The following is a 22758-nucleotide window of genomic DNA, read 5'->3' on the forward strand; positions in this document are numbered from 1 at the left end:
CAAAGAATTTTCTTCTGAAACTTGTCAGTCTATTCTTGGTCAGCGAAAAAAAGACTATTCCATGCAAAAAATTGCCAAGAAACTAAAGATCTCGTACAACACACTGTGTACTACTTACTTCACAGAACAGTGCAAAATGTCCCTAACCAGAAAAGAAAGAAGAGTGGGAGGCCCCGGTGCACAACTGAGCAAGAGGACAAATACATTAGAGTGTCTAGTTTGAGAAACAGACCTCACAGGTCCTCAACATTTATTAAAAACACTAAATGCCAGTCTCAACAACAATGAAGAGGTAACTCCGGGATGCTGGCCTTATAGACAGTTGCAACGAAAAAGCCATATCTCAGACTGGCCAATAAAAAGAAAAAGGTTAAGTTGGGCACAGAACACTGACACTGAAGAAAGTTAGGAAAAACATTATTGACAGAGGTGAAGAACATTTGTGAAATGCAGACAAAATGAAGATGCTGGAGGAGTCCTTGACGCCATCTGTCAAGCATGGTGGAGGCAATATGATGGTTTGGGGGAGGTAAATTGGGAGATAAAAACCCTGGGAGATTTATACAGGGTAAAAGGGACATTGAAGGAGGGCTACTGCTCTATTTTGCAACGCCATTCCATACCCTGTGGACAGCGCTTGATTGGAGCCATTTCCTCCTACAACAGGACAATGACCCAAAGCACAGCTCCAAACTATAGAAGAACTATTCATGGAAGAAGCAGTCAGCTGGCATTCTGTCTGTTTAATGGAGTGGCCAGCAATCACCAGATCTCAACCCTACTGAGCTGTTGTGGGAGCAGCCTTACCGTATGGTACATAAGTGCCCATTGAGCCAATCCAACCTTTGGGAGGTGCTTCAGGAAGCATGGGGTAAAATATCTTCAGATTACCTCAACAAATTGACAACTAGAATGTCAAAGGTCTGTAATAGCTGCAACTGGAGGATTCTTTGACAAACGCAAAGTTCGAAGGACATTATTTCACTTAAAATTCTATATTTTTAACATTGTCAATGACTATATTTCTTATTCAAACATTTCATTTATGTTTTCATGGAAAATAAGGAAATGTCTAAGTGACCCCAAACTTTTGGATGCCAGTGTATATCCAAAGAAAAAAAATCATTTATAGGTGACTGGTTGCTCTAAAAGAGATTTCACATTCAGCATTTTGAAGATAAAAATAAACATATAATTCAAGACTAAGAGTTAATTGATGGATCACAGCTTCATTTTTACCGCATCATATTCAAATAAAACAACTTGAATACACTACTTGAATATAATTTAAATTCCAACGGAAGGGTAAAATATAAAAACCTATTAAAAAAAAATCTTGCCTTCAATGCAATTTTAAATAAAAAAGCCACACCTCTAGACTGATGGACAAAGAAAATTAACATAAATATACAAGTTTTAAAACCACCACTTCTTTGGGACATTCCTTCATCGTTTTAATCACACAACAGCATGTTGAAAAAAAAAAAAAAAAGTGTGTGGTCTACAAATTAGACAACTTTAATTTTGAAGTAGACAGTTCTTTCCCACTTTCAAAGTGACGCTAATGAAAATGCCCTTATTTTAAAACGAACATAAATCTTCAAACTCATTGCAACATTTTAAAACAGAGGGAAAGGCTTTGTCAGATGTAGACCTAGAACAAAAAAGGTGGTGAAGCTAGTTCTCTGGTAGTGATCAGATTTAACTTTGACCAGAAAATATCCTTGCCTTTGTCTTGGTGGAAAATCAAATGCAAAGCTTCTGACAACAATGTTTGCAGGATTAGGAAAAACGAAATTTATGCCTACCTGATGAATTTATTTCTTCACACAGCAAGTCCACGGATCATCTATAATTACTATTGGGAATATCACTCCTGGCCAGCAGGAAGCGGCAAAGAGCACCAGAGCAAAACTGTCAAGTATCACCTCCCTTCCCTCCAACCCCAGTCATTTGACCGAAGGAAAGAGAAAGGAAGTAACACAAGATGCAGAGGTGCCTGAGGTTTACAACACAATAAACAGGGCGGGCCGTGGACTCACCGTGTCAAGAAATAAATTTATCAGGTAGTTTTGTTTTCTTTCTAATGACACGGTGAGTCCACGGATCATCTCTAATTACTATTGGGAATCAATACCCAACACAGATGTTAAGGGAGGGACAAGACAGGGAACCTAAACAAAAGGCACCACTGCTTGAAGAACCTTTCTCCCAAAAGAAGCCTCAGCCAAGGCAAAAGTATCACATTTAATTATTTTTTTAAAAAGTGTGTAGAGAGAGGACCAAGTTGAAACCTTGCAAATCTGTTCCACAGAAGCTTCATTTTTGTATGCCCAGGAAGAGGAAACAGCCATAGTGAAATGAGCCAGAATTCTCTCAGGAGGCTGATGTCCAACAGTTTCATAGGCCATACAAATTATACTCTTCAGCCACAAGGAAAGAGAAGTAGCTGTAGCTTTCTGACCCTTGCGTTTCCCAGAGAAAACAAAGCAGAAGACTGGCGAAAATCCTTAGTCGCCTGTAAATAATATTTCAACGCACGCACCACATCTAGGTTGTGCAGCAGACGCTCTTTATGAGAAGGGTTAGGACACAAAGGAGGAACAACGGTCCTATCAGAAACCACTTTAGGGAGGAACCCTAAATTAGTACGCAGAACTACCTTAGCCAAGTAAAAAATAAGGTAAGGGGATTCACACTGCAACGCCGAGAGCTCTGAGACTCTACGAGCAGAAGAAATTGCAACAAGAAACAAAACTTTGCAAGATATCTTAATATCTAAGGAATGCATAGGCTCAAATAGAGCCTGATGAAGACATTTAAGAACAAGGTTAAGACTCCAGGGAGGAGTAACAGGTTTGAACACAGGCCTGATTCTGACCAAGGCCTGACAGAATGATTGCACGTCTGGTACATCTGCCAGACATTTATGCAACAAAATAGGCAAGGCAGATATTTGAATCTTCAAGGTACTAGCAGATAATGCCTTCTCCAGACCCTCCTGGAGAAAGGAAAAAATCCTAGGAATCCGGACTCTACTCCAAGAGTAACCCTTGGATTCACACCAATACAGATATCTACGCCATCTCTTATAGTAAATCTTTCTGGTAACAGGTTTACAAGCCTGAATCATGGCCTTAATGTCTAACTCAGAAAAACCACGCTTAGATAAAATTAAGCATTCAATCTCCAAGCAGTCAGGTTCAGCGAAACGAGATTTGGGTGAAGGAAGGGCCCTTGAAGCAGAAGGTCTTTCTTCAGTGGAGGTCTCCAAGGTGGGAGAGATGACATCTCCACTAGGTCTGCATACCAAATCCTGCGAGGCCAGGCTGGTGCAATCAGGATCACTGACGTCCTATCCGGTTTGATTCGAGCAATGACCCGAGGAAGAAGAGCGAACAAAGGAAAAAGGTATGCTAGACTGAAATTTCAAGGGACCGCCAGAGCATCTATCAGTACAGCCTGATGATCCCTTGACCTCGGGAGCTTGGCATTCTGTTAAGATGCCATGATATCCAGCTCCGGCTGTCCCCATTTGAGAATCAAGTTGGAAAACACCACCGGATGGAGTTCCCACTTCCCGTGGGGAAAGGTCTGTCTGCTCAGAAAATCCGCTTCCGAATTGTCCACTCCTGGAATGTGGATCGCAGATTGACAGCAGTTGTGGGTCTCCGCCCACTGAATAATCCTGGATACCTCTGTCATGGCCAAGGAACTAAGAGCTCCTCCCTGATGTAAGCTACCAAAGTTATGTTGTCCAACCGGAACCCGATAAACTGAGCGGAAGCTGAGGCTAGGCCAGAAGAGCATTGAAGATTGCCCTCAGCTCTAAGATGTTTATGGAGAGAACCGACTCCCCCCGATTCCATATCCCCTAAACCTTTAACGAGCCCCAAACTGCTCCCCATCCCAACAGGCTGGCGCCCGTGGTCACAATCACCAAGGAAGGTCTGCGGAAGCAGGTTCCCGGGGAGAGATGTTCCTGAGAACCACCAAGGAAGAGAATCTCTTGTCGCCTGATCCAGATCCGCATAATCCACGTTCCATTGTTTGAGCATGCATAACTGCAGAGATCTGAGATGGAACCAGGCAAGCGGAATGGTGTCCATGGCAGCTACCATCAGACCAATCACCTCCATACATTGGGCCGACGGCCGAGGAGAGGACTGAAGGGCAAGACAAAGTCGAAAATCTTTGTATTTCTGACCTCTGTCAGAAATATTTTCATTGCTAAGGAATCTATTATGGTTCCCAAGAACACTACCCTTGTAGCTGGAATCAAGGAACTCTTTCCCAAATTCACCTTCCATCCGTGAACGCAAAAAAGATAACATCTCCGTGTGGGAGTTTGCTTGTTGAATGGATGGCGCCTGGACCAGAATGTCATCCAGAAAAGGAGCCACTGCAATGCCTCACAACCGGAGCACCGCCAACAGGGCTACCAGGACCTTTGAGAAAATTCTGGGAGCTGTGGCAAGGCCGAATGGAAGAGCCACAAACTGGAAGTGTTTGTCTAGAAAGGCGAACCTCAAACTTGTGATGATCCCTGTGGATGGGAACATGTAGGTATGCACCCTTTAAATCTACTGTCATGAATTGACCCTCTTGAACCAAGGGAAGAATGGAACGAATAGAATGGTACTCTGAGGAACTTGTTTAAACTTTTAAGATCTAAAATTAGTTTGAAAGTTCCCTCTTTTTTGGGAACCACGAACAGATTGGAGTAGAATCCCAGACCCTGTTCCTGCATTGGAACATGAACCATCACTCCTAGATCGGATAGGTCCCGGACACAGTTTAAGATTGTCTCTCTTTATCTGGTCTACAGATGATCTTGAGAGCAGAAACCGGCCCCTGTGAGGAAAGCTTTTGAACTCTAGTTTGTATCCCTGGGACACAATGTCCACCACCCAGGGATCCAGCACATCCTGAACCCAAGCCTGAGCGAAGAAAGAAAATCTGCCCCCCACAAGATCCGGTCCCAGATCGGGGGCAGACTCTTCATGCTGACAGTCACTAACGGGCTTCTTAGATCGTTTCCCCTTGTTCCAAGGCTGGTTGGACCTCCAGGAAGGCTTGGACTGTTCCTGCTTGAAAGAGAAAGTTTTACCCTTGAAGTTTCAAAAGGAACGAAAATTACTCTGACATCCCTTCTGCTTATTCCTCTTATCCTGAGGTAGGAAAAGACCCTTTCCTCCCGTAATGTCTGAAATCTCAGCCAAGTCCAGCCCAAACAAAGTCTTACCCTTGTAGGGAATAGCCAGAAGCTTAGACGACACATTCGCAAACCAGGATTTTAACCATAAAGCTCTGAGGGCCAGTACTGCAAAACCAGAAATCTTTGCTCCCAACTTAACTTGTGGGGAAGCATCCGTAATAAAGAAATTGGCCAACTTAAGAGCCTTGATGTAGCCCGGTCGGGAACCGGAAAAACCTCCACCGTGGAAAGAACTGCAAACTATTTGTTTAATTTACTAGACTTCTTAGGGTTGACTTCGACAGTTATGTTGGAATCGTCCAAGGTGGCCAAAACCTCTTTAACAACCGGAGGTGTTCTAGCTTAAACCTGAATGGGTACAACTTCAGCATCAGAAGAAGGGATTACACCGAGTCTTCACCCTCAGATGCTACCAAAGTATGTTCCTCCTCAGACTTCTGGGAAGGAACATTCGGACTAGCCACAACTGTGTCAGAAACCTTACTCACTGATTCCTTAGATTTCCTCTTGTGCTTTCCCTGCAGCATTGGAAAGGCAGACAGCGCATCAGTTACTGCAGAAGATATGTGGGTAGCAATGTCTTGCAACGTAACTCAAACCGGAGTGTGAAAGGAAGCGCAGGGCACTGCATGTGAAGACGATAACGTTTGGAACACTTGGGGAGAAAGCTGAGGCATATCCTGAACAGGGGATCCCAGAACAGCATCCGCCTTAATGATGGCTCGGATTCAAAAGGTCTATCCCTGTAATGTAATGTTCTTTCAATACATGAGGAACAAAAAGGGATTGGGGGTTCCACAGAACTGCTTTATTTATGTTGGAAAAATAACACAAAAAGATGTTACTGTCACTTTAAATGTTAAGTAAAAAGAATTTTCCATTATTCTATAAATTACCGCAACCCCCCCCCCAAAAAAACGGTTCACTATAAACCCCAGACAGCCTCCTCACCTGAGCACTACATGCTGAGGTGCCTACTTGTCCTCCTGTGAACCGGATTCAATTCTGACTATGATCCGGACTCAAAATCTAGCTGTTCAGAATGGCTACAATATTCCTATTCCGTAAGCCGCCATTACTATCAATGCTAGAGCCATTGCACACAGTAAAAAAATACTACCTCTGTCCCAAAGAGTCCGGAATTAAACCAGATCAACTAAATCTGAGCCTCTCCAAAAGATTGTGCGTCCCCAGTGCCTGCACACACTGCCTACTAAAATCCTATTAACCCCAAATAGGATTATTAGTGCTTAACGTCCCAAAAACAGACTTAACTGATAAAGTGCCATATTCTCCATAAGAAAATAAAACTAGGCACTTACCTGAAAAATCATTCTGCCCAGCAGCAGGGCAGCTCACCTCCTTCACATGGACCCGTGGGAAAATTAGGGAAGACTGAATAATCCTAATCAGGCTGTCAGGATAGGGCAGCAACAACTATTTGAGAGGCGCAGTGAGGATTATACCCCAACAAGTTCCCAATTGCTTAAAAGCCACCAATGCTCTACTGAAGAGACTGACATGGACTACGGCTAAACCCCAGGAAGGAGCAGAACAAACTTGCTCTGCTTCAAAATAATAAAATCTTGATTGAAGAGTCTTCTTTCAGACACCTAAACTTTACCACCTCCTTGCTTTTAACGTAGGCAAAGAGAATGACTGGGGTTGGAGGGAAGGGAGGTGATACTTAAGAGCTTTGCTGTGGTGCTCTTTGCCGCCTCCTGCTGGCCAGGAGTGATATTCCCAATAGTAATTAGAGATGGACTCACCGTGTCATTAGAAAGAAAAGGGAAGTTTTCAACTTCAAGATCTAACAAATTACCTCCATTAATGGGAGAAAGTCATTAGAAACAAACCCAGAGGAGGTTTCGTAGACAATCAAGTAATGATCTCCCTACACTTTAAAAGAACTGCATGATTAAGGGTGGTTTTGCACATTTACTCTCCAATGTGGCTAAGACAGCCAGAAGTTAAATCATAAGTCTTTGTAAGAAACATTCCAGGGCATCATCCATTAGAGTATTTAAATATATTCAGTTTCTGAATAAACTAGCAGCTTTTAGTAGAGCAGGAAATAGTATATCAACATACATGAAGGAAATAATGTAACTTAATTTAAGTCCCATTGAAAAGCTTTTTTGTTGAATGGTTATAACGATTATAACGATTGTTTATAACGTATTATAACGATTGTTTCCTATGATAACATGAATCATATTTTAACCCCATTAACAACCAGAATGTACCCTGTACGTCACTGATCTTTAAGGGTTATTCTGCCTATAATAGCATGGGTCTCGCCATCAGCAGCAAGATTGTGCTATTATAGCCACCGTCCCCCCGCAAGCCTCCTGAAAAAGCACGGTCTCGGCCAGACCGCACTATTTGATGAAAAAAAAAAAAAAAAAAATACAAGCCCCATAGAAAGACCAGCGATGTACAGGTGTTAATAACTTTCCTTGTTTTTCCATCTTTCTTAGAACCTTAATGATTAAGTGGAATAAAAAAAAAAAAAAAGCAATAGAATGGATTAGGTCTGTGGTATCACATATTACTTTATATTGCTTTTAGACAACTGTTTCCTAAGAAGGAAGAAAGAAAACCACTATTTTCCATCTTTTGACTTTATGCATTCATCAAATCCATTACTGTTCTTCACATGAATACACTTGTCTTAAACACTTGCCTAACTGTCACGCTAATAATAGAGAAGATAAATGAGTTTCTGTGACCTGGAGATGAAACGGTCGCCCTGCGATGTGCTTCCTAACACTACTGGAAACCCTGTTCCTCAATACAAGTTTCTAGTGAAAAACAGACACACCTTTACAAATATCAAGAGTTTACCAGCACATTTATAGTGCAAGACTGGCCACTCTTCAAATATTTAAAGTCTTAACTTAATTGATAAGATTATTAAGAATGCATAAATCAACACCTATGATCAAAAGAAAAGGAACCTTCATAAAAAGCATTAGCCCACACAAAGCTCTAAGCTTTCTCATTGTGGATCACTTTTTAATCTGGAATACCAGCTATAAAGTGAGAGCAAGCAGTAAAATGTAAAACTGCATATACATACATACACTAAAAAACATGAATAATCTAATATCCTCTGGACTCGCCAGAATTCAAGATGCAATATACAATACACCTGGAGAACCTGCAGGTTACATAAACAATTTATATTAAAAAAATGTAGATGCAACTACTAGACAAAGCGATGAGCATAAAATCACAGCCCACCCTTTCTTTAAAGAGTGATACCTTGGAATTAGAAAAACAGAATTTATGCTTACCTGATAAATTACTTTCTCCAACGGAGTGTCCGGTCCACGGCGTCATCCATAACTTGTGGGAATATTCTCTTCCCCAACAGGAAATGGCAAAGAGCACAGCAAAAGCTGTCCATATAGTCCCTCCCAGGCTCCGCCCCCCCAGTCATTCGACCGACGGTTAGGAGAAAAAAAGGAGAAACTATAGGGTGCCGTGGTGACTGTAGTGTATAGAGAGAAAAAAATTTCAAACCTGATTAAAAAACCAGGGCGGGCCGTGGACCGGACACACCGTTGGAGAAAGTAATTTATCAGGTAAGCATAAATTCTGTTTTCTCCAACATTGGTGTGTCCGGTCCACGGCGTCATCCATAACTTGCTTTAACAGCTTTAGGACACGGATGAAGGGAGGGAGCAAATCAGGTTACCTAAACAGAAGGCACCACGGCTTGCAAAACCTCTCTCCCAAAAATAGCCTCCGAAGAAGCAAAAGTATCAAATTTGTAGAATTTGGCAAAAGTGTGCAGAGAAGACCAGGTCGCTGCCTTACATATCTGATCAACAGAAGCCTCGTACTTAAAGGCCCATGTGGAAGCCACAGCCCTAGTAGAGTGAGCTGTGATTCGTTCAGGAGGCTGCCGTCCGGCAGTCTCATAAGCCAATCGGATGATGCTTTTCAGCCAGAAAGAAAGAGGTAGCAGTAGCTTTTTGTCCTCTCCTCTTACAAGAATATACGACAAACAAAGAAGGAGTTTGTCTGAAATCCTTTGTTGCTTCTAAATAGAACTTTAAAGCACGGACTACATCTAAATTGTGTAACAAACGTTCCTTCTTTGAAACTGGATTCGGACACAAAGAAGGAACAACTATTTCCTGGTTAATATTCCTGTTGGAAACAGCTTTTGGAAGAAAACCAGGCTTGGTATGCAAAACAACCTTATCTGAATGGAACATCAGATAGGGTGGATCACACTGCAAAGCAGATAATTCAGAAACTCTTCTAGCAGAAGAAATAGCAACCAAAAACAGAACTTTCCAAGATAGTAACTTGATATCTATGGAATGTAAGGGTTCAAACGGAACAACTTGAAGAACTGAAAGAACTAAATTTAAACTCCAGGGAGGAGTCAAAGGTCTGTAAACAGGCTTAATCCTGACCAAAGCCTGTACAAAAGCTTGTACATCTGGCACAGCTGCCAGTCGTTTGTGTAACAAGACAGATAAAGCAGAAATCTGTCCTTTTAGAGAACTGGCTGACAATCCCTTATCCAAACCGTCTTGTAGAAAGGATAGGATCCTGGGAATTTTAATCTTACTCCATGAGAATCCCTTGGATTCACACCAACAGATATATCTTTTCCATATTTTATGGTAAATCTTTCTAGTCACAGGTTTTCTGGCTTGTACCAGAGTATCAATCACTGAATCCGAAAATCCGCGCTTGGATAAGATCAAGCGTTCAATTTCCAAGCAGTCAGCTGGAGAGAAACTAGATTTGGATGTTCGAATGGACCTTGTACTAGAAGATCCTGTCTCAAAGGTAGCTTCCATGGTGGAGCCGATGACATTCACCAGGTCTGCATACCAAGTCCTGCGTGGCCACGCAGGAGCTATCAGAATCACAGAGGCCTTCTCCTGTTTGATCCTGGCTACCAGCCTGGGAAGGAGAGGGAACGGTGGAAACGCATAAGCTAGGTTGAACGACCAAGGCGCCACTAATGCATCCACTAGAGTCGCCTTGGGATCCCTGGATCTGGACCCGTAGCAAGGAACCTTGAAGTTCTGACGAGACACCATCAGATCCATGTCTGGAATGCCCCATAATTGAGTCAACTGGGCAAACACCTCCGGGTGAAGTTCCCACTCCCCCGGATGGAAAGTCTGACGACTCAGATAATCCGCCTCCCAGTTGTCTACTCCTGGGATGTGGATTGCAGATAGGTGGCAGGAGTGATCCTCCGCCCATTTGATGATTTTGGACACCTCTCTCATCGCCAAGGAACTCCTTGTTCCCCCCTGATGGTTGATGTAAGCTACAGTCATGTTGTCTGACTGGAATCTTATGAATCCGGCCTTCGCTAGTTGAGGCCAAGCCCGGAGAGCATTGAATATCGCTCTCAGTTCCAGGATGTTTATCGGGAGAAGAGACTCTTCCCGAGACCATAGACCCTGAGCTTTCAGAGAAGCTCAGACCGCGCCCCAGCCTAATAGACTGGCGTCGGTCGTGACGATGACCCACTCTGGTCTGCGGAAACTCATTCCCTGGGACAGGTGATCCTGGGTCAGCCACCAACGGAGTGAGTCTCTGGTCATCTTGTCTACTTGAATCGTTGGAGACAAGTCTGTATAGTCCCTATTCCACTGCTTGAGCATGCACAGTTGTAATGGTCTTAGATGAATTCGAGCAAAAGGAACTATGTCCATTGCTGCAACTATCAACCCTACTACTTCCATGCACTGAGCTATGGAAGGCTGCAGAATAGAGTGAAGAACTTGACAAGCGTTTAGAAGCTTTGACTTTCTGACTTCTGTCAGGAAGATCTTCATTTCTAAAGAATCTATTATTGTTCCCAAGAAGGGAACTCTTGTCTATGTTCACCTTCCAACCGTGAGATCTGAGAAAGGCTAGAACAATGTCTGTATGAGCCTTTGCTTTGGAAAGAGACGAATCTTGGATTAGAATATCGTCCAGATAAGGTGTCACTGCAATACCCCTTGGTCTTAGGACCGCTAGAAGGGACCCGAGCACCTTTGTGAAAATCCTTGGAGCAGTGGCTAGCCCGAATGGGAGAGCCACAAACTGGTAATGCTTGTCCAGAAAGGCGAACCTTAGGAACTGATAATGATCTTTGTGGATAGGAATATGTAGATACGCATCCTTTAAATCCACAGTAGTCATAAATTGGCCCTCCTGGATTGTAGGTAAAATTGTTTGAATGGTTTCCATTTGAACGATGGAACTCTGAGAAATTTGTTTAGAATTTTTAAATCCAGAATTGGTCTGAAAGTTCCCTCTTTTTTGGGAACTACAAACAGATTTGAGTAAAACCCCTGACCCTGTTCCACAGTTGGGACTGGGTGTATCACTCCCATCTTTAACAGGTCTTCTACACAATGTAAGAATGCCTGTCTCTTTATTTGGTTTGAAGATAAGTGAGACATGTGGAACCTTCCCCTTGGGAGTAGTTCCTTGAATTCCAGAAGATAACCCTGAGAGACTATTTCTAGTGCCCAGGGATCCTGAACATCTCTTGCCCAAGCCTGAGCGAAGAGAGAAAGTCTGCCCCCTACTAGATCCGGTCCCGGATCGGGGGCTACCCCTTCATGCTGTTTTGGTAGCAGCTGCAGGCTTCTTGGCCTGCTTACCCTTGTTCCAGCCCTGCATTGGTTTCCAAGCTGGTTTAGTCTGGGAAGCGTTACCCTCTTGTCTAGAGGCTGCAGAGTTGGAAGCCGGTCCGTTCCTGAAATTGCGAAAGGAACGAAAATTGGACTTATTCTTAGCCCTGAAAGGCTTATCTTGTGGGAGGGCATGGCCCTTTCCCCCGGTGATGTCTGAAATGATCTCTTTCAATTCTGGCACAAAAAGCGTCTTACCTTTGAAAGGAATATTAAGCAATTTTGTCTTGGAAGATACATCCGCCGACCAAGACTTTAGCCAGAGCGCCCCACAATAGCAAAACCTGATTTTTCGCCGCTAACTGCAAAGCGGCGTCTAAAATAAAAGAATTAGCTAACTTAAGTGCGTGAATTCTGTCCATGACTTCCTCAATACAGAGTCTCCATCAGAGCGACTTTTCCAGTTCCTCGAACCAGAACCACGCCGCTGTAGTGACAGGAATAATGCACGAAATAGGTTGAAGGAGGTGGTAACCATTGCTGTACAAAAAATCTTTTTAAGCAGCCCTCCAATTTTTTATCCATAGGATCTTTGAAAGCACAATTGTCCTCAATAGGAATGGTCGTGCATTTGGCTAGTGTAGAAACAGAATCTGCCCCCTCGACCTTAGGGACTGTTTTGCCATAAGTCCCTTTCTGGGGTCGACCATAGGAAATAATTTTTTTAATATAGGAGGAGGACAAAAGGTATGCATGGCTTCTCCCACTCCTTATTCACTATGTCCGCCACCCGTTTGGGTATCGGAAAAGCATCAGGGTGCACCAGGACCTCAAGGAACTTATCCATCTTGCACAATTTTTCTGGGATGACCAGATTGTCACAATCATCCAGAGTAGATAGCACCTCCTTAAGTAATGCGCGGAGATGCTCTAATTTTGATTTAAATGTCACAACATCAGGTTCTGCCTGCTGAGAAATTCTTCCTGTATCAGAAATTTCCCCATCTGACAAACCCTCCCTCACTGCCACTACAGATTGGTGTGAGGGTATGACAGAAAAATTATCATCAGCGTCCTCCTGCTCTACAGTGTTTAAAACAGAGCAATCGCGCTTTCTCTGAAATGCTGGCATTTTGGATAAAATATTAGCTATGGAGTTATCCATTACTGCCGTCAATTGTTGCATAGTAACAAGCATTGGCGCGCTAGAAGTACTAGGGGTCGACTGCGCGGGACGTAACTGGTATAGACACAGAAGGGAGATGATGTAGAAACTATGTCTACTTCCTTCATCTGAGGAATCATCCTGGGCAACTTTACTATCTGTGACAGTACTATCCTTACTTTGTTTGGACGCTATGGCACAATTATCACACATGTTAGAAGGGGGAACCACATTGGCTTCCATACATACAGAACATGAACTATCTGAAGGCACAGACATGTTAAACAGGCATAAACTGGTAATCAAGCACAAAAACAGTTTTAAAACAAAAACGTTACTGTCTCTTAAAGTTAAACAGGGCACACTTTATTACTGAATATGTGAAAAACTATGAAGGAATTATCCAATCTTTACCAAAATTTTCACCACAGTGTCTTAATGCATTCAAGTATTGCACCCCAAATTTCAAGCTGTTAACCTTTAAAAAGTGGGAAACCGGAGCCGTTAACACGTTTAACCCCTTTAACAGTCCCAGCCACAGCCTTTGCTGCGACTTCACAAATCCCAGGGGGGTATACGATACCAAAAATGAAGCCTTCTAGGAACCTTTTCAGTGACTTCCAGACCCTCACACATGCAGCTGAATGTACTGTTCTCAAAAGTAACTGCGCAGTAATGGCGCGAAAATGATGCCGCTGCCTACTACAGAGAAAGGCCTTCCTGACTGGGAAGGTGTCAACCAGTGCCTGACGTTAAAAACGTTCCCCAAAGTTATAAAAATGTGAAATTCAACTTCTTAACTGCAAATAATACCTAAATAAAGCAATCGATTTAGCCCATAAAAGTGGTCCTACCAGTTTACAGTCCATAATAAGCCCTTTATTCTGTTTGAGACTAAGAAAATGGCTTTACCGATCCCCATGAGGGAAAAATGACAGCCTTCCAGCATTACAAAGTCTTGTTAGAAAAATGGCTAGTCATACCTTGAGCAGATAAGATCTGCAACTGTTCCCCCCCAACTGAAGTTTCTCTCATCTCAACAGTCCTGTGTGGGAACAGCAATCGATTTTAAGTTACTGCTGCTAAAATCATACTCCTCTTATAAACAGAACTCTTCATCTCTTTCTGTTTTAGAGTAAATAGTACATACCAGCACTATTTTAAAATAAACTCTTGATAGAAGAATAAAAAACTACAACTAAACACCACATACTCTTCACCATCTCCGTGGAGATGCTACTTGTTCAGAGCGGCAAAGAGAATGACTGGGGGGGGCGGAGCCTGGGAGGGACTATATGGACAGCTTTTGCTGTGCTCTTTGCCATTTCCTGTTGGGGAAGAGAATATTCCCACAAGTTATGGATGACGCCGTGGACGGACACACCAATGTTGGAGAAATATCTTCAGAAAAAAAAAAAAAAAAATTCCCCTAAAGCTCCTGTGCTGCTGGCTGGAGCAAAGGTGAATCCACTTTGATGTTTTTTTTTTTAAGGACTTAGCACTTCTAGCATCTTGCATTACATTTGTCCTCTGGTGTAAACTACAAAAGAACAACGCCCCAAACACACAAAAAAATGAACGAAAAGTTTGAAAGAGTCCGTTTGCTTTACAGAAGCCATAATTTACAATGAGCAGATTAGGGACAGACATAGGAGTCTACAAGGGTGGCGAATGAGGAAGCCTCTACCCATAAAATTAGCAGAGGACAGAAACCTAAAGAATGATGCACAGGTTCACATCCATCAGCCTAGAGGTAAAACAATTTTATTCTCTAAAGAAGATTTTACTGAAAATCAGTCACATACCCTATTCAATTAGATAAAAAATGCATTTTTTTTGGGGGGGGGGGACCAAATTCAACTATTACAGCTTGTACCTTCAAACAATGAAACACGTGACAATTTAAAAATTAGTGGATGATCATCATACTCACAGCAAAAGAACAGACATTTTAAAAATGAAAGAATGTCCCTTATGTTACTGGGAAAGGATGCTAAAGCAATAGAATAATCATCAGAATTGGGAAACAAAGTACCTAACCTTGTATTTTCTTTTTGGTAACCACAATAAATTATATTGCACCAGATGAAGAAGAAAACAAAACTTAACAAAAACAAAGACAATGCTAGGATTATTATTTTCAGAATGTAGCTACTTTTACTACGACTCATTTGCATTCGTTTTCTATAGAGCACAAAAAATTCCAAAAGCATTATAATGTTGTGCATTTTCCAGTTTTCCATGTCTGGAATACAATATAAGGGAAAAAAATGTTCACACTGTTCATAGAGAAAAAAAAGGGAGCAAATTAAGAACGCATTGCATTTTTGAAAAATGGTAATATTCACTGAATACTTAATATTTGGCAAAACAAAAAAAAGACAAGAATCCTGCTCTACTTCAAAAATTGACAATATTCCACAAAACACTCTCTTAACCCGCCTGTTATCAACTTTTTAACTTGTACATACAATTCTTTTTTGAATGCTAAATAAAAGGTGAATACTAGAAATTACATTTTTCTTTTATGGTGACCATATACAGCTTGTGGTCATTTGTAAATATTTGATGTATTATATAAGTGCGCATAGTTTAGGTTGTTCTTTCCAATGCAAAGTATGTAGATTAAAGAGTTCCATGTTAAGGAGGAGGTAAAGATGCTAGTTTTTTTTTTTTTTTGTTTTTTTAAATATATATATAGTAACCCCAAATCTAAAAAAAGAGAGAGAGTAGTCTTCTTTGTAACCTTGAAGGCAAATTTGAAAAATAGAATTCATCCACTTACCTTGCTTGTTAATTTTTCTGGTATTCTTTAGTGCGCAGATGCAAGTCATTCCGAAAACAAAACAAAAGAATTTATTAACATTATGTTAAACAGAAAAACATGTTTATCATTCTTATTGGTATAGATAGAATAAAGACCAACTTCATCCAATGGCACATAGGAAAAGTTGTAGCCTTTATCATTTTTAATAAAAGAAAATCTTCATCTAGTACTTGTTGCATTTGAATTAAATAAACCATGGCAAATCCAAATAAGTTTTTAAGCTTCATGGAAGATATAGACCTGAGGAAAAAAGACTGACTGAAAAAAACAAAAAAACAAGTTTCTGATAAAAACTGAAGAAATTACTCCAGAAGAGTACTATAAAGATTTTTTAGGAGATGGTAATATGAAACAATAGCTAACTAAAGCAATGCCTCCATAGCAAAATGATTTTGAAAGCATATATTGGTCTCATGCACAGATTATGGTTCTATGATGTTTCGGAGAAAAAAAAATCTGGTAGTTTGAGTCATATATTGGATATTTATGTGGTTTTAAACTCATTGAGAAGCTATCCAGAGCTTGAACAAAATCCAAGACAAAGTAAATAACCCATAGAGAATCTAAGGAAACTAAAACTGTATACCACATATAGGACATTGCAATTTTGTCTCATTTCCTGGCTGCCTGTATTTATTTTCATTGATTTTAAATGGCCCCTTGGGGGAAGGAACTTTTTTGAATAATATTAATCTGAGACAAGCAAGAGACAAATAAAAAAAATTATATATATATATATATAATATATATATATATATATATATATATATATATATATATATATATATATACACACACATTTCTTCACTGTATTTTTTTTATTTTCAGGTGGAAAGATATTACATCCAGTTGAATCAAATACATGCCACCTAGTCCATAAAAAAAAAAAAAAAACGAACAAGCATCAAAATTAAGTGGTTCAACAGTTGTAAGATGAATGACCATAAAAGTGCCCGTTTTAGAAGTTCTAGTAAGCCTTGGGAAACCTTCCTTGTAAAAGAAACTAGTCTAATTACATTAAACAGACTTAATTGAAACCTGGGAGGAACCAGAGTGGCTTATCTGTGGAAGAACAGAGGTCCAAAGAAGAAAATAAACTTGATTAGTAAAGAAAGGGGGACAGGGAGGGAGGGAGAGCTATTCATTTATTTTTTTATGTAAAATTCAGAATAAAAAGGTGGCAAAGATGGAAAAGATGGCCAACATGATTTAGATGGCAAAGATTTGGGAAAAATGCCATCCAATAGAAATGTACTAAAAAGATGGCCATCTAAACAATATAACCTAAAAGCATGTAAAATAAAGGGGATGTCTTAATGAAGCATCAATAGACATTTATAAGACTAAAGTTCTGATTGCTATTGTTTATTCAGCTTTGCGCAAAATTAATTTTAAATACATTTAAATGTTTGCTGTAGCCTTTCTATAATAAGCAACTAAAGTTGTCTTAATAGATAGCTTTTTCTTCAGTAAAGTCAATTAGCAACAAATGAATTTTGGGAGATAAACAACGTCACACAACGCTGACAATATCCACTGCTCGTTAGAATTATTTTTTATATTATTATATTATTTTATTAATAAGTGAGATGTAACTATTTCACCCAGAGCACTGATATCACAAGTTCTACACCACACAAGAGAGGTTTCATTTTTTGTAACATCGTAAGAATATTAAGATCCAGATGCAGTGGCATCTCAGATACAGGGAACACGTTGTGGGATCACTACAGAACTAATTGTAAGAAAAACACTAGGCATTAGCCACCTAGTGAAAAAAGTGTGTTCTCAAATCCCAAATGGCATTTGGCTTAATGGTTCAAGAATAAATTTCAAGGCTATGCAAGGGAAAGTTTTAGCAGATACTTCATATGCATGTGGGCTTAAAATCTCACTTGTCACCATATCATTAAACAAAATTTGTACATCCAAACCTGGATATACACATAATCGAGTCGGAAAGGATGTACTATTTAACACTATGCTGCTGCTTTTTGAGTATAGAAATTAAAATTAAGAAGATTCAGTATGCAATGGATAACTCTTGACACAGTGCTGTTTGATCAAACAAAAGCCTGAAGAGATGGTAAAATAGATGAAAAGAAAAATAAGTCTACTGTTGGCTTTCTCCATTGAAAATAATGCAGTTCTTAAGATACTACAATTTACACATGAAAGTCTCTACATGGAGTCCCATCTTTGAATAGCTTGCATTAAAGAGTTTTATCAGCAAATTATTTAACATCCATCTTGATAAGAGGCAAAATATAATATAATGGTGCTAAACATACTTCATTTTAGCATGACAAAAAACAGAGTTCCTTGAAAAAGATCCAATTGTTTATTTTCCTGTAATTTTCCATTTATAAACTTAAAATAAGATCTTGATATCCTATTTGTAAATTAATATGGATGTAAAATCAGAGGAATTCAAGTAGAGGCAAAGCATGCTTAATAAAGCGTTTAACTCCAACATAGTTCCTTGAGTAAAAAGTAATATATATTGTTATGGACTGAGCTTCTTCCTGCGAATTGCAAAGGAAAATAAAACGCACTTGTAGTAATTTTATTTTTAAAGGTCCATGTCCCAAGGCTACATTCTCTAAACAATAGTTCTATTTTGATAGTGGATAAACAGAAACTTGACAAACTCATTCTTAAAAAAAAAAAAAAAATCTTCTCTACTCACCTGCCACTAAACTGTGGAAAATAGAGCCAGTCACAATTTGAAGACCTTTCATGAATGCAGTCAAGGAATATGGAGCAATAAAATGAGATCACTAAATTTAAATTCCCTTTTCCTTGGGCACTGTGACATCCAAGAGACATACTTACGATCATTTGTCTTTTCATATTTAAACGTAATACTGTATATGATCTCCACTAATTAGAACATTGCCTTGAGCTGCTTTGAGTAAGCAGAAGGTCACTGAACATTTTTTATTATACCACTTCTACATATGCCTCTCCTGACATCAGATCATCTATATAACAAGTTTGTGGAGAGCCAGAAAACTTTGGATTCTTCTATTTACTCTTGGGCCAATCTGTATACAGCAGAGAAAGAACTGACACCAAATATGACTAGAAATGCAGACCAGACACACCATTTAGTATATTTGAGTTGTCCTTCATATAACATCTTCTAGAGTGAAGAACTCACATTAATGCATCTAAGCTTAAATAAATCATAGATCTACTAAAATGAGGTCACTTTAAAAAAAAATGAAACATTCTGACGCTCAAGGGCTTAATCATAGGAGAACAATTTAATTTATTAAAGAACTCTTAAGAATTGTCTGTCCCTTTCTGGAACCAGAATGAAGGATAACATAAGCCCCCTTTGGCAAGGGCTCTAAAAATATTAAGACATAAAAATCAAAACTGAATACCCAATAAAATATTTAATCTTGCCTCCTTATCCTGTAAATAAACTGTAAAAATGTGTTTAACTTATTTTCTCCAATTCCTATCAGAATCGAAGGTGCATAATTCAGATGTCCTACCCTGCAACATTCTGAACAATGACTGTTTGACCTTAGTAAGAGCTCATTAGCATCTGTCCTTAAAAATGGTCTCAGCACAGGAGATGAGGCTTTTAAAACGGTATTTTCTACAGCCACAAAAAAAAAACATTTTGCTGCCAATATGACATCTTAAATGCTTTTAAAATATGCATAGTGTGAAGACCTTTTGTAAGAATAAGCGTTAAATTTTGAATATATATATATATAATATTTTATACACCCCTTTAACCCCTAAATAACCACAATGTACCCTGTACATTGCTGTACCCTGTACATTGCTGGTCGTTAAGGGGTTTGAGGGCTGTAATAGCGCAGTTCTCACAGCCAACAGCATGACTGCTATTATGACCTCCCCTTAATTTCTGTTGGCCTCCTGACAGCTATAGATTTTATATATATATATATATATATATATATATATATATATATATATATATATATATATATATATATATATATATATATATATATATATATATATTAAAAAAAACAAACAATCATTCTGACCAAAAAAAAAAAAAGATGCGAGGCGGAAACTCTTTAAAGCCTCAAGTTTGACACTCAGTCAGGAACAAGGTCAGAATAAAAATCTTGAAGCTGAAGATTAAAGATACTTTAGGAATTAGTATATAAAAAAAAAACCAAACAGATGGAAAATTCCAACAATGGAAAATTCGAACCTTCAGAAAGCGAAGGACTAAATTCATAGATTAGCAAAACGTATACAGAAGCCAGGTGTAGATTCTTCTTTTCATGCCATTCAGTAAAAAAAAAAGCCAAATCTCTTAGCTGCTGCCAGTAGTTGGGTCTGTAACAGGGTAGAACTCACTCAGATTTCCCCTTGCTTTTTACAATCAAGAAGTGGTTTATCCAAAGAAAAAAATAAAAGGCAACACGTTACTTCTGCATGCTTTGCTTAAAAGGGACATGAAACCAAAAATTTTTCATTCATGATTCAGAGAGCTCATGCGATTTTAAACAACTCTCCAATTTACTTCTATTTAATATTCTCTCTTGTTATCCTTTGCTGAAAGGTTTGTCTAGGTAAGCTCAGGAGCAGCAAAGAAATTAGGTTCTAGCTGCTGATTGGTGGCTGCATATATATCCTGAATGTCATTGGCTCACCAATGTGTTCAGTTAGAAACCAGTAGTGCATTGCTTTGCTGCTCCTTCAACAAATGATAAAAGAGTATGAAGCAAATTTGATAGAAGTAAACTGAAAAGTTGTTTAAAATTGTATATTCTACCTAAATCATGAAATAAATTTGTAAGGTTTTATGTCCCTTTAATCTTCTCAATTACTTGAACAATTTAAGAAATCATGTAGATGTAAAAAATTATAAAGGTAACCCTAATAAGATGGGGGTAAAGGAAAAAGTAGTGTTTTAAAAAGGATAACAGAAACAAGGCTATACACTCAGCAGTGAAGATCTTTTATTCTCAAGAATATGAGCGAAACATCAGAACTGTACAAAATGCTAATGGGCATTTTGCCAATAAAACCATACGGTTACTAATTTAATCACTGCAGTACTGACTGTCTTTCTTTGAATGAATGAAAATAAAATGAGCTTGAAGTGCTTCACAATTTTTTGTGATCAATACAGAGATCAGTTGTGAAGGTTAAGGACAGCAGTCTATCAATAAGAAAATGCCCTAAGAATACACCTTTAGGTCATGCAGTAGTTGCGGATGTTTTGCTTGATAAGCTTTAATGTGTTACACAATCTTATTAAAATATTTGCAGACAATTATTTTCTGGTAGCGAAACCTCTGACAGCAGAATTTATATCTGCCTACTCCTTATTGCAAGATAAAAACATCCAGACATCTTCATTAAGAGGTTGACAAATGTATATGACCCCTAAGAGCCAGCCATACATTTTTATATAAACCATGAAAAATATTTATGTACACACACAAATGGAAGTACAATTTTATTAGGCATGACCTCCTGTAAATTGTTAAGTACTGCCTTGACTACTCAAGATCCAAGGTAGGAACACAGGTCGTGTCTTTTTTTTTTTTTTTTTTTTTAAAGGACTGGAAGAAAATTAAGAAAATATATTCCAGAACAATCTAATAATGTTAAAAATAATGGATGTGTTGGTCACCATAACACATACAAGTTATGCAGTATCTAGGAAGAAAAAATGTTTATCAACAAAATATGCAAGTACAGTATAATTGGAACAACTTAAGACAGATGTCTGGGGGGGAAAAATAACCTCTTTTTGGCCAAGGATGCTTAGTATACAAATAAAACCAGTAACTACTGCAGCAAGGCTTGAAGCAAAATAATCAAATGGCTGAGATTAGGCCAAAGGAAATAAATATATAACATTCACAGCCTAAGAAATAATTAGGGTTACATATCCAAGAACACACATACCTTGCATTAATGTCTGAGGTCCCAATGGCAATTACAAACTGAACAGCCAGCTCCTTTATAAGCATAGCACTGTTGCTTAAAGAGGAGCAGTTAAATGCTGCATGATAAAGATAGATGCACAGGCACATACAGGCAAAAAACATCCAGAGGCTGTATTCCTCACTAGTGACATTAATGGGGAGAAAGACTCTATATCATAGTAGATCTTTCTGCACAACAAAAAAAGACTCACGCCAATGCTCCGAGCAGCCCTCAGACAAGACCCCCACAACGCCACACAATCATTGGTTACAATTCTTACTTAAAAATCCAGCCCTGGATAGATTACAGAAGTTTATTTCTGGTACATGGCAGCCCCCACACAGCAACTACGGATGGAGAGGCTTACCACTGCACACCAAACCCAAAGACTTATTGGTTGCATAAATGAAGTTACATACATGCATACATGGCAAAATGCCCTGGTTCCATAAATCACTACCAAGAAGGAACATACTCAGAAACACAGCTTGAGGGAGGGGAGGTGTTGTTCACTGGTAATTATTACCAGGGAGGGCCAAGACAGTAGCAGAAGAAGATCCATTTCAGTTACTATGCTAAGAACTTGCATATTATATTGAATCTGTTCTCAATAACATGGCACACATTTAGGTTTCGCTTACAGTGTTGTCAGCGGTCATTGCATCTTTCATTATGATTCCCAGAAACTCTATGAAGAAACTCTAAACATTAAATCTCTCGTTTTAACTCTAAGCGCACTCAGTGTTACTTACATTACAAGTAAACAAAATAAAAAAGGAACAAAAAAATAATTGAGAGTAATCATTGGTGTAACATTTGCATTCTTCCATTGCACTTTTTTTTTACTACTTTTCAATGGTATAATTTACCATTAAAACTAGATTTATGAAGTCAAGAAGGTTGCTATAAACAACCGGGGTAGATCTGTCAACCAGCAGTGGACCAATCTGCCAGGCAATGCAATGCTCCCTAAGTAGAAGATGCTTTCAGAAGGAGA

The 22758-nt window shown here is 39.3% G+C and overlaps 1 protein-coding gene across 3 annotated transcripts in view; it reads right to left on the reverse strand.

Moving 5' to 3' along the window:
• Positions 1–22758, reverse strand: part of LOC128660494 (uncharacterized) — a 143053-nt gene that overhangs the window by 109830 nt on the left and 10465 nt on the right. For 2 of the 3 annotated variants that reach the window (XM_053714381.1, XM_053714382.1), the window contains exon 6: positions 15780–15804. The exons of the other annotated variant lie outside the window; for it this stretch is intronic. In XM_053714381.1, coding sequence (XP_053570356.1) covers positions 15780–15804 — 25 coding nt within the window. The remainder of the gene's footprint in view (positions 1–15779; positions 15805–22758) is intronic. 3 annotated transcript variants of the gene reach the window in all.

This window comes from Bombina bombina, chromosome 5 (genome assembly GCF_027579735.1).
Source record: "Bombina bombina isolate aBomBom1 chromosome 5, aBomBom1.pri, whole genome shotgun sequence".
Taxonomy (NCBI): domain Eukaryota; kingdom Metazoa; phylum Chordata; class Amphibia; order Anura; family Bombinatoridae; genus Bombina; species Bombina bombina.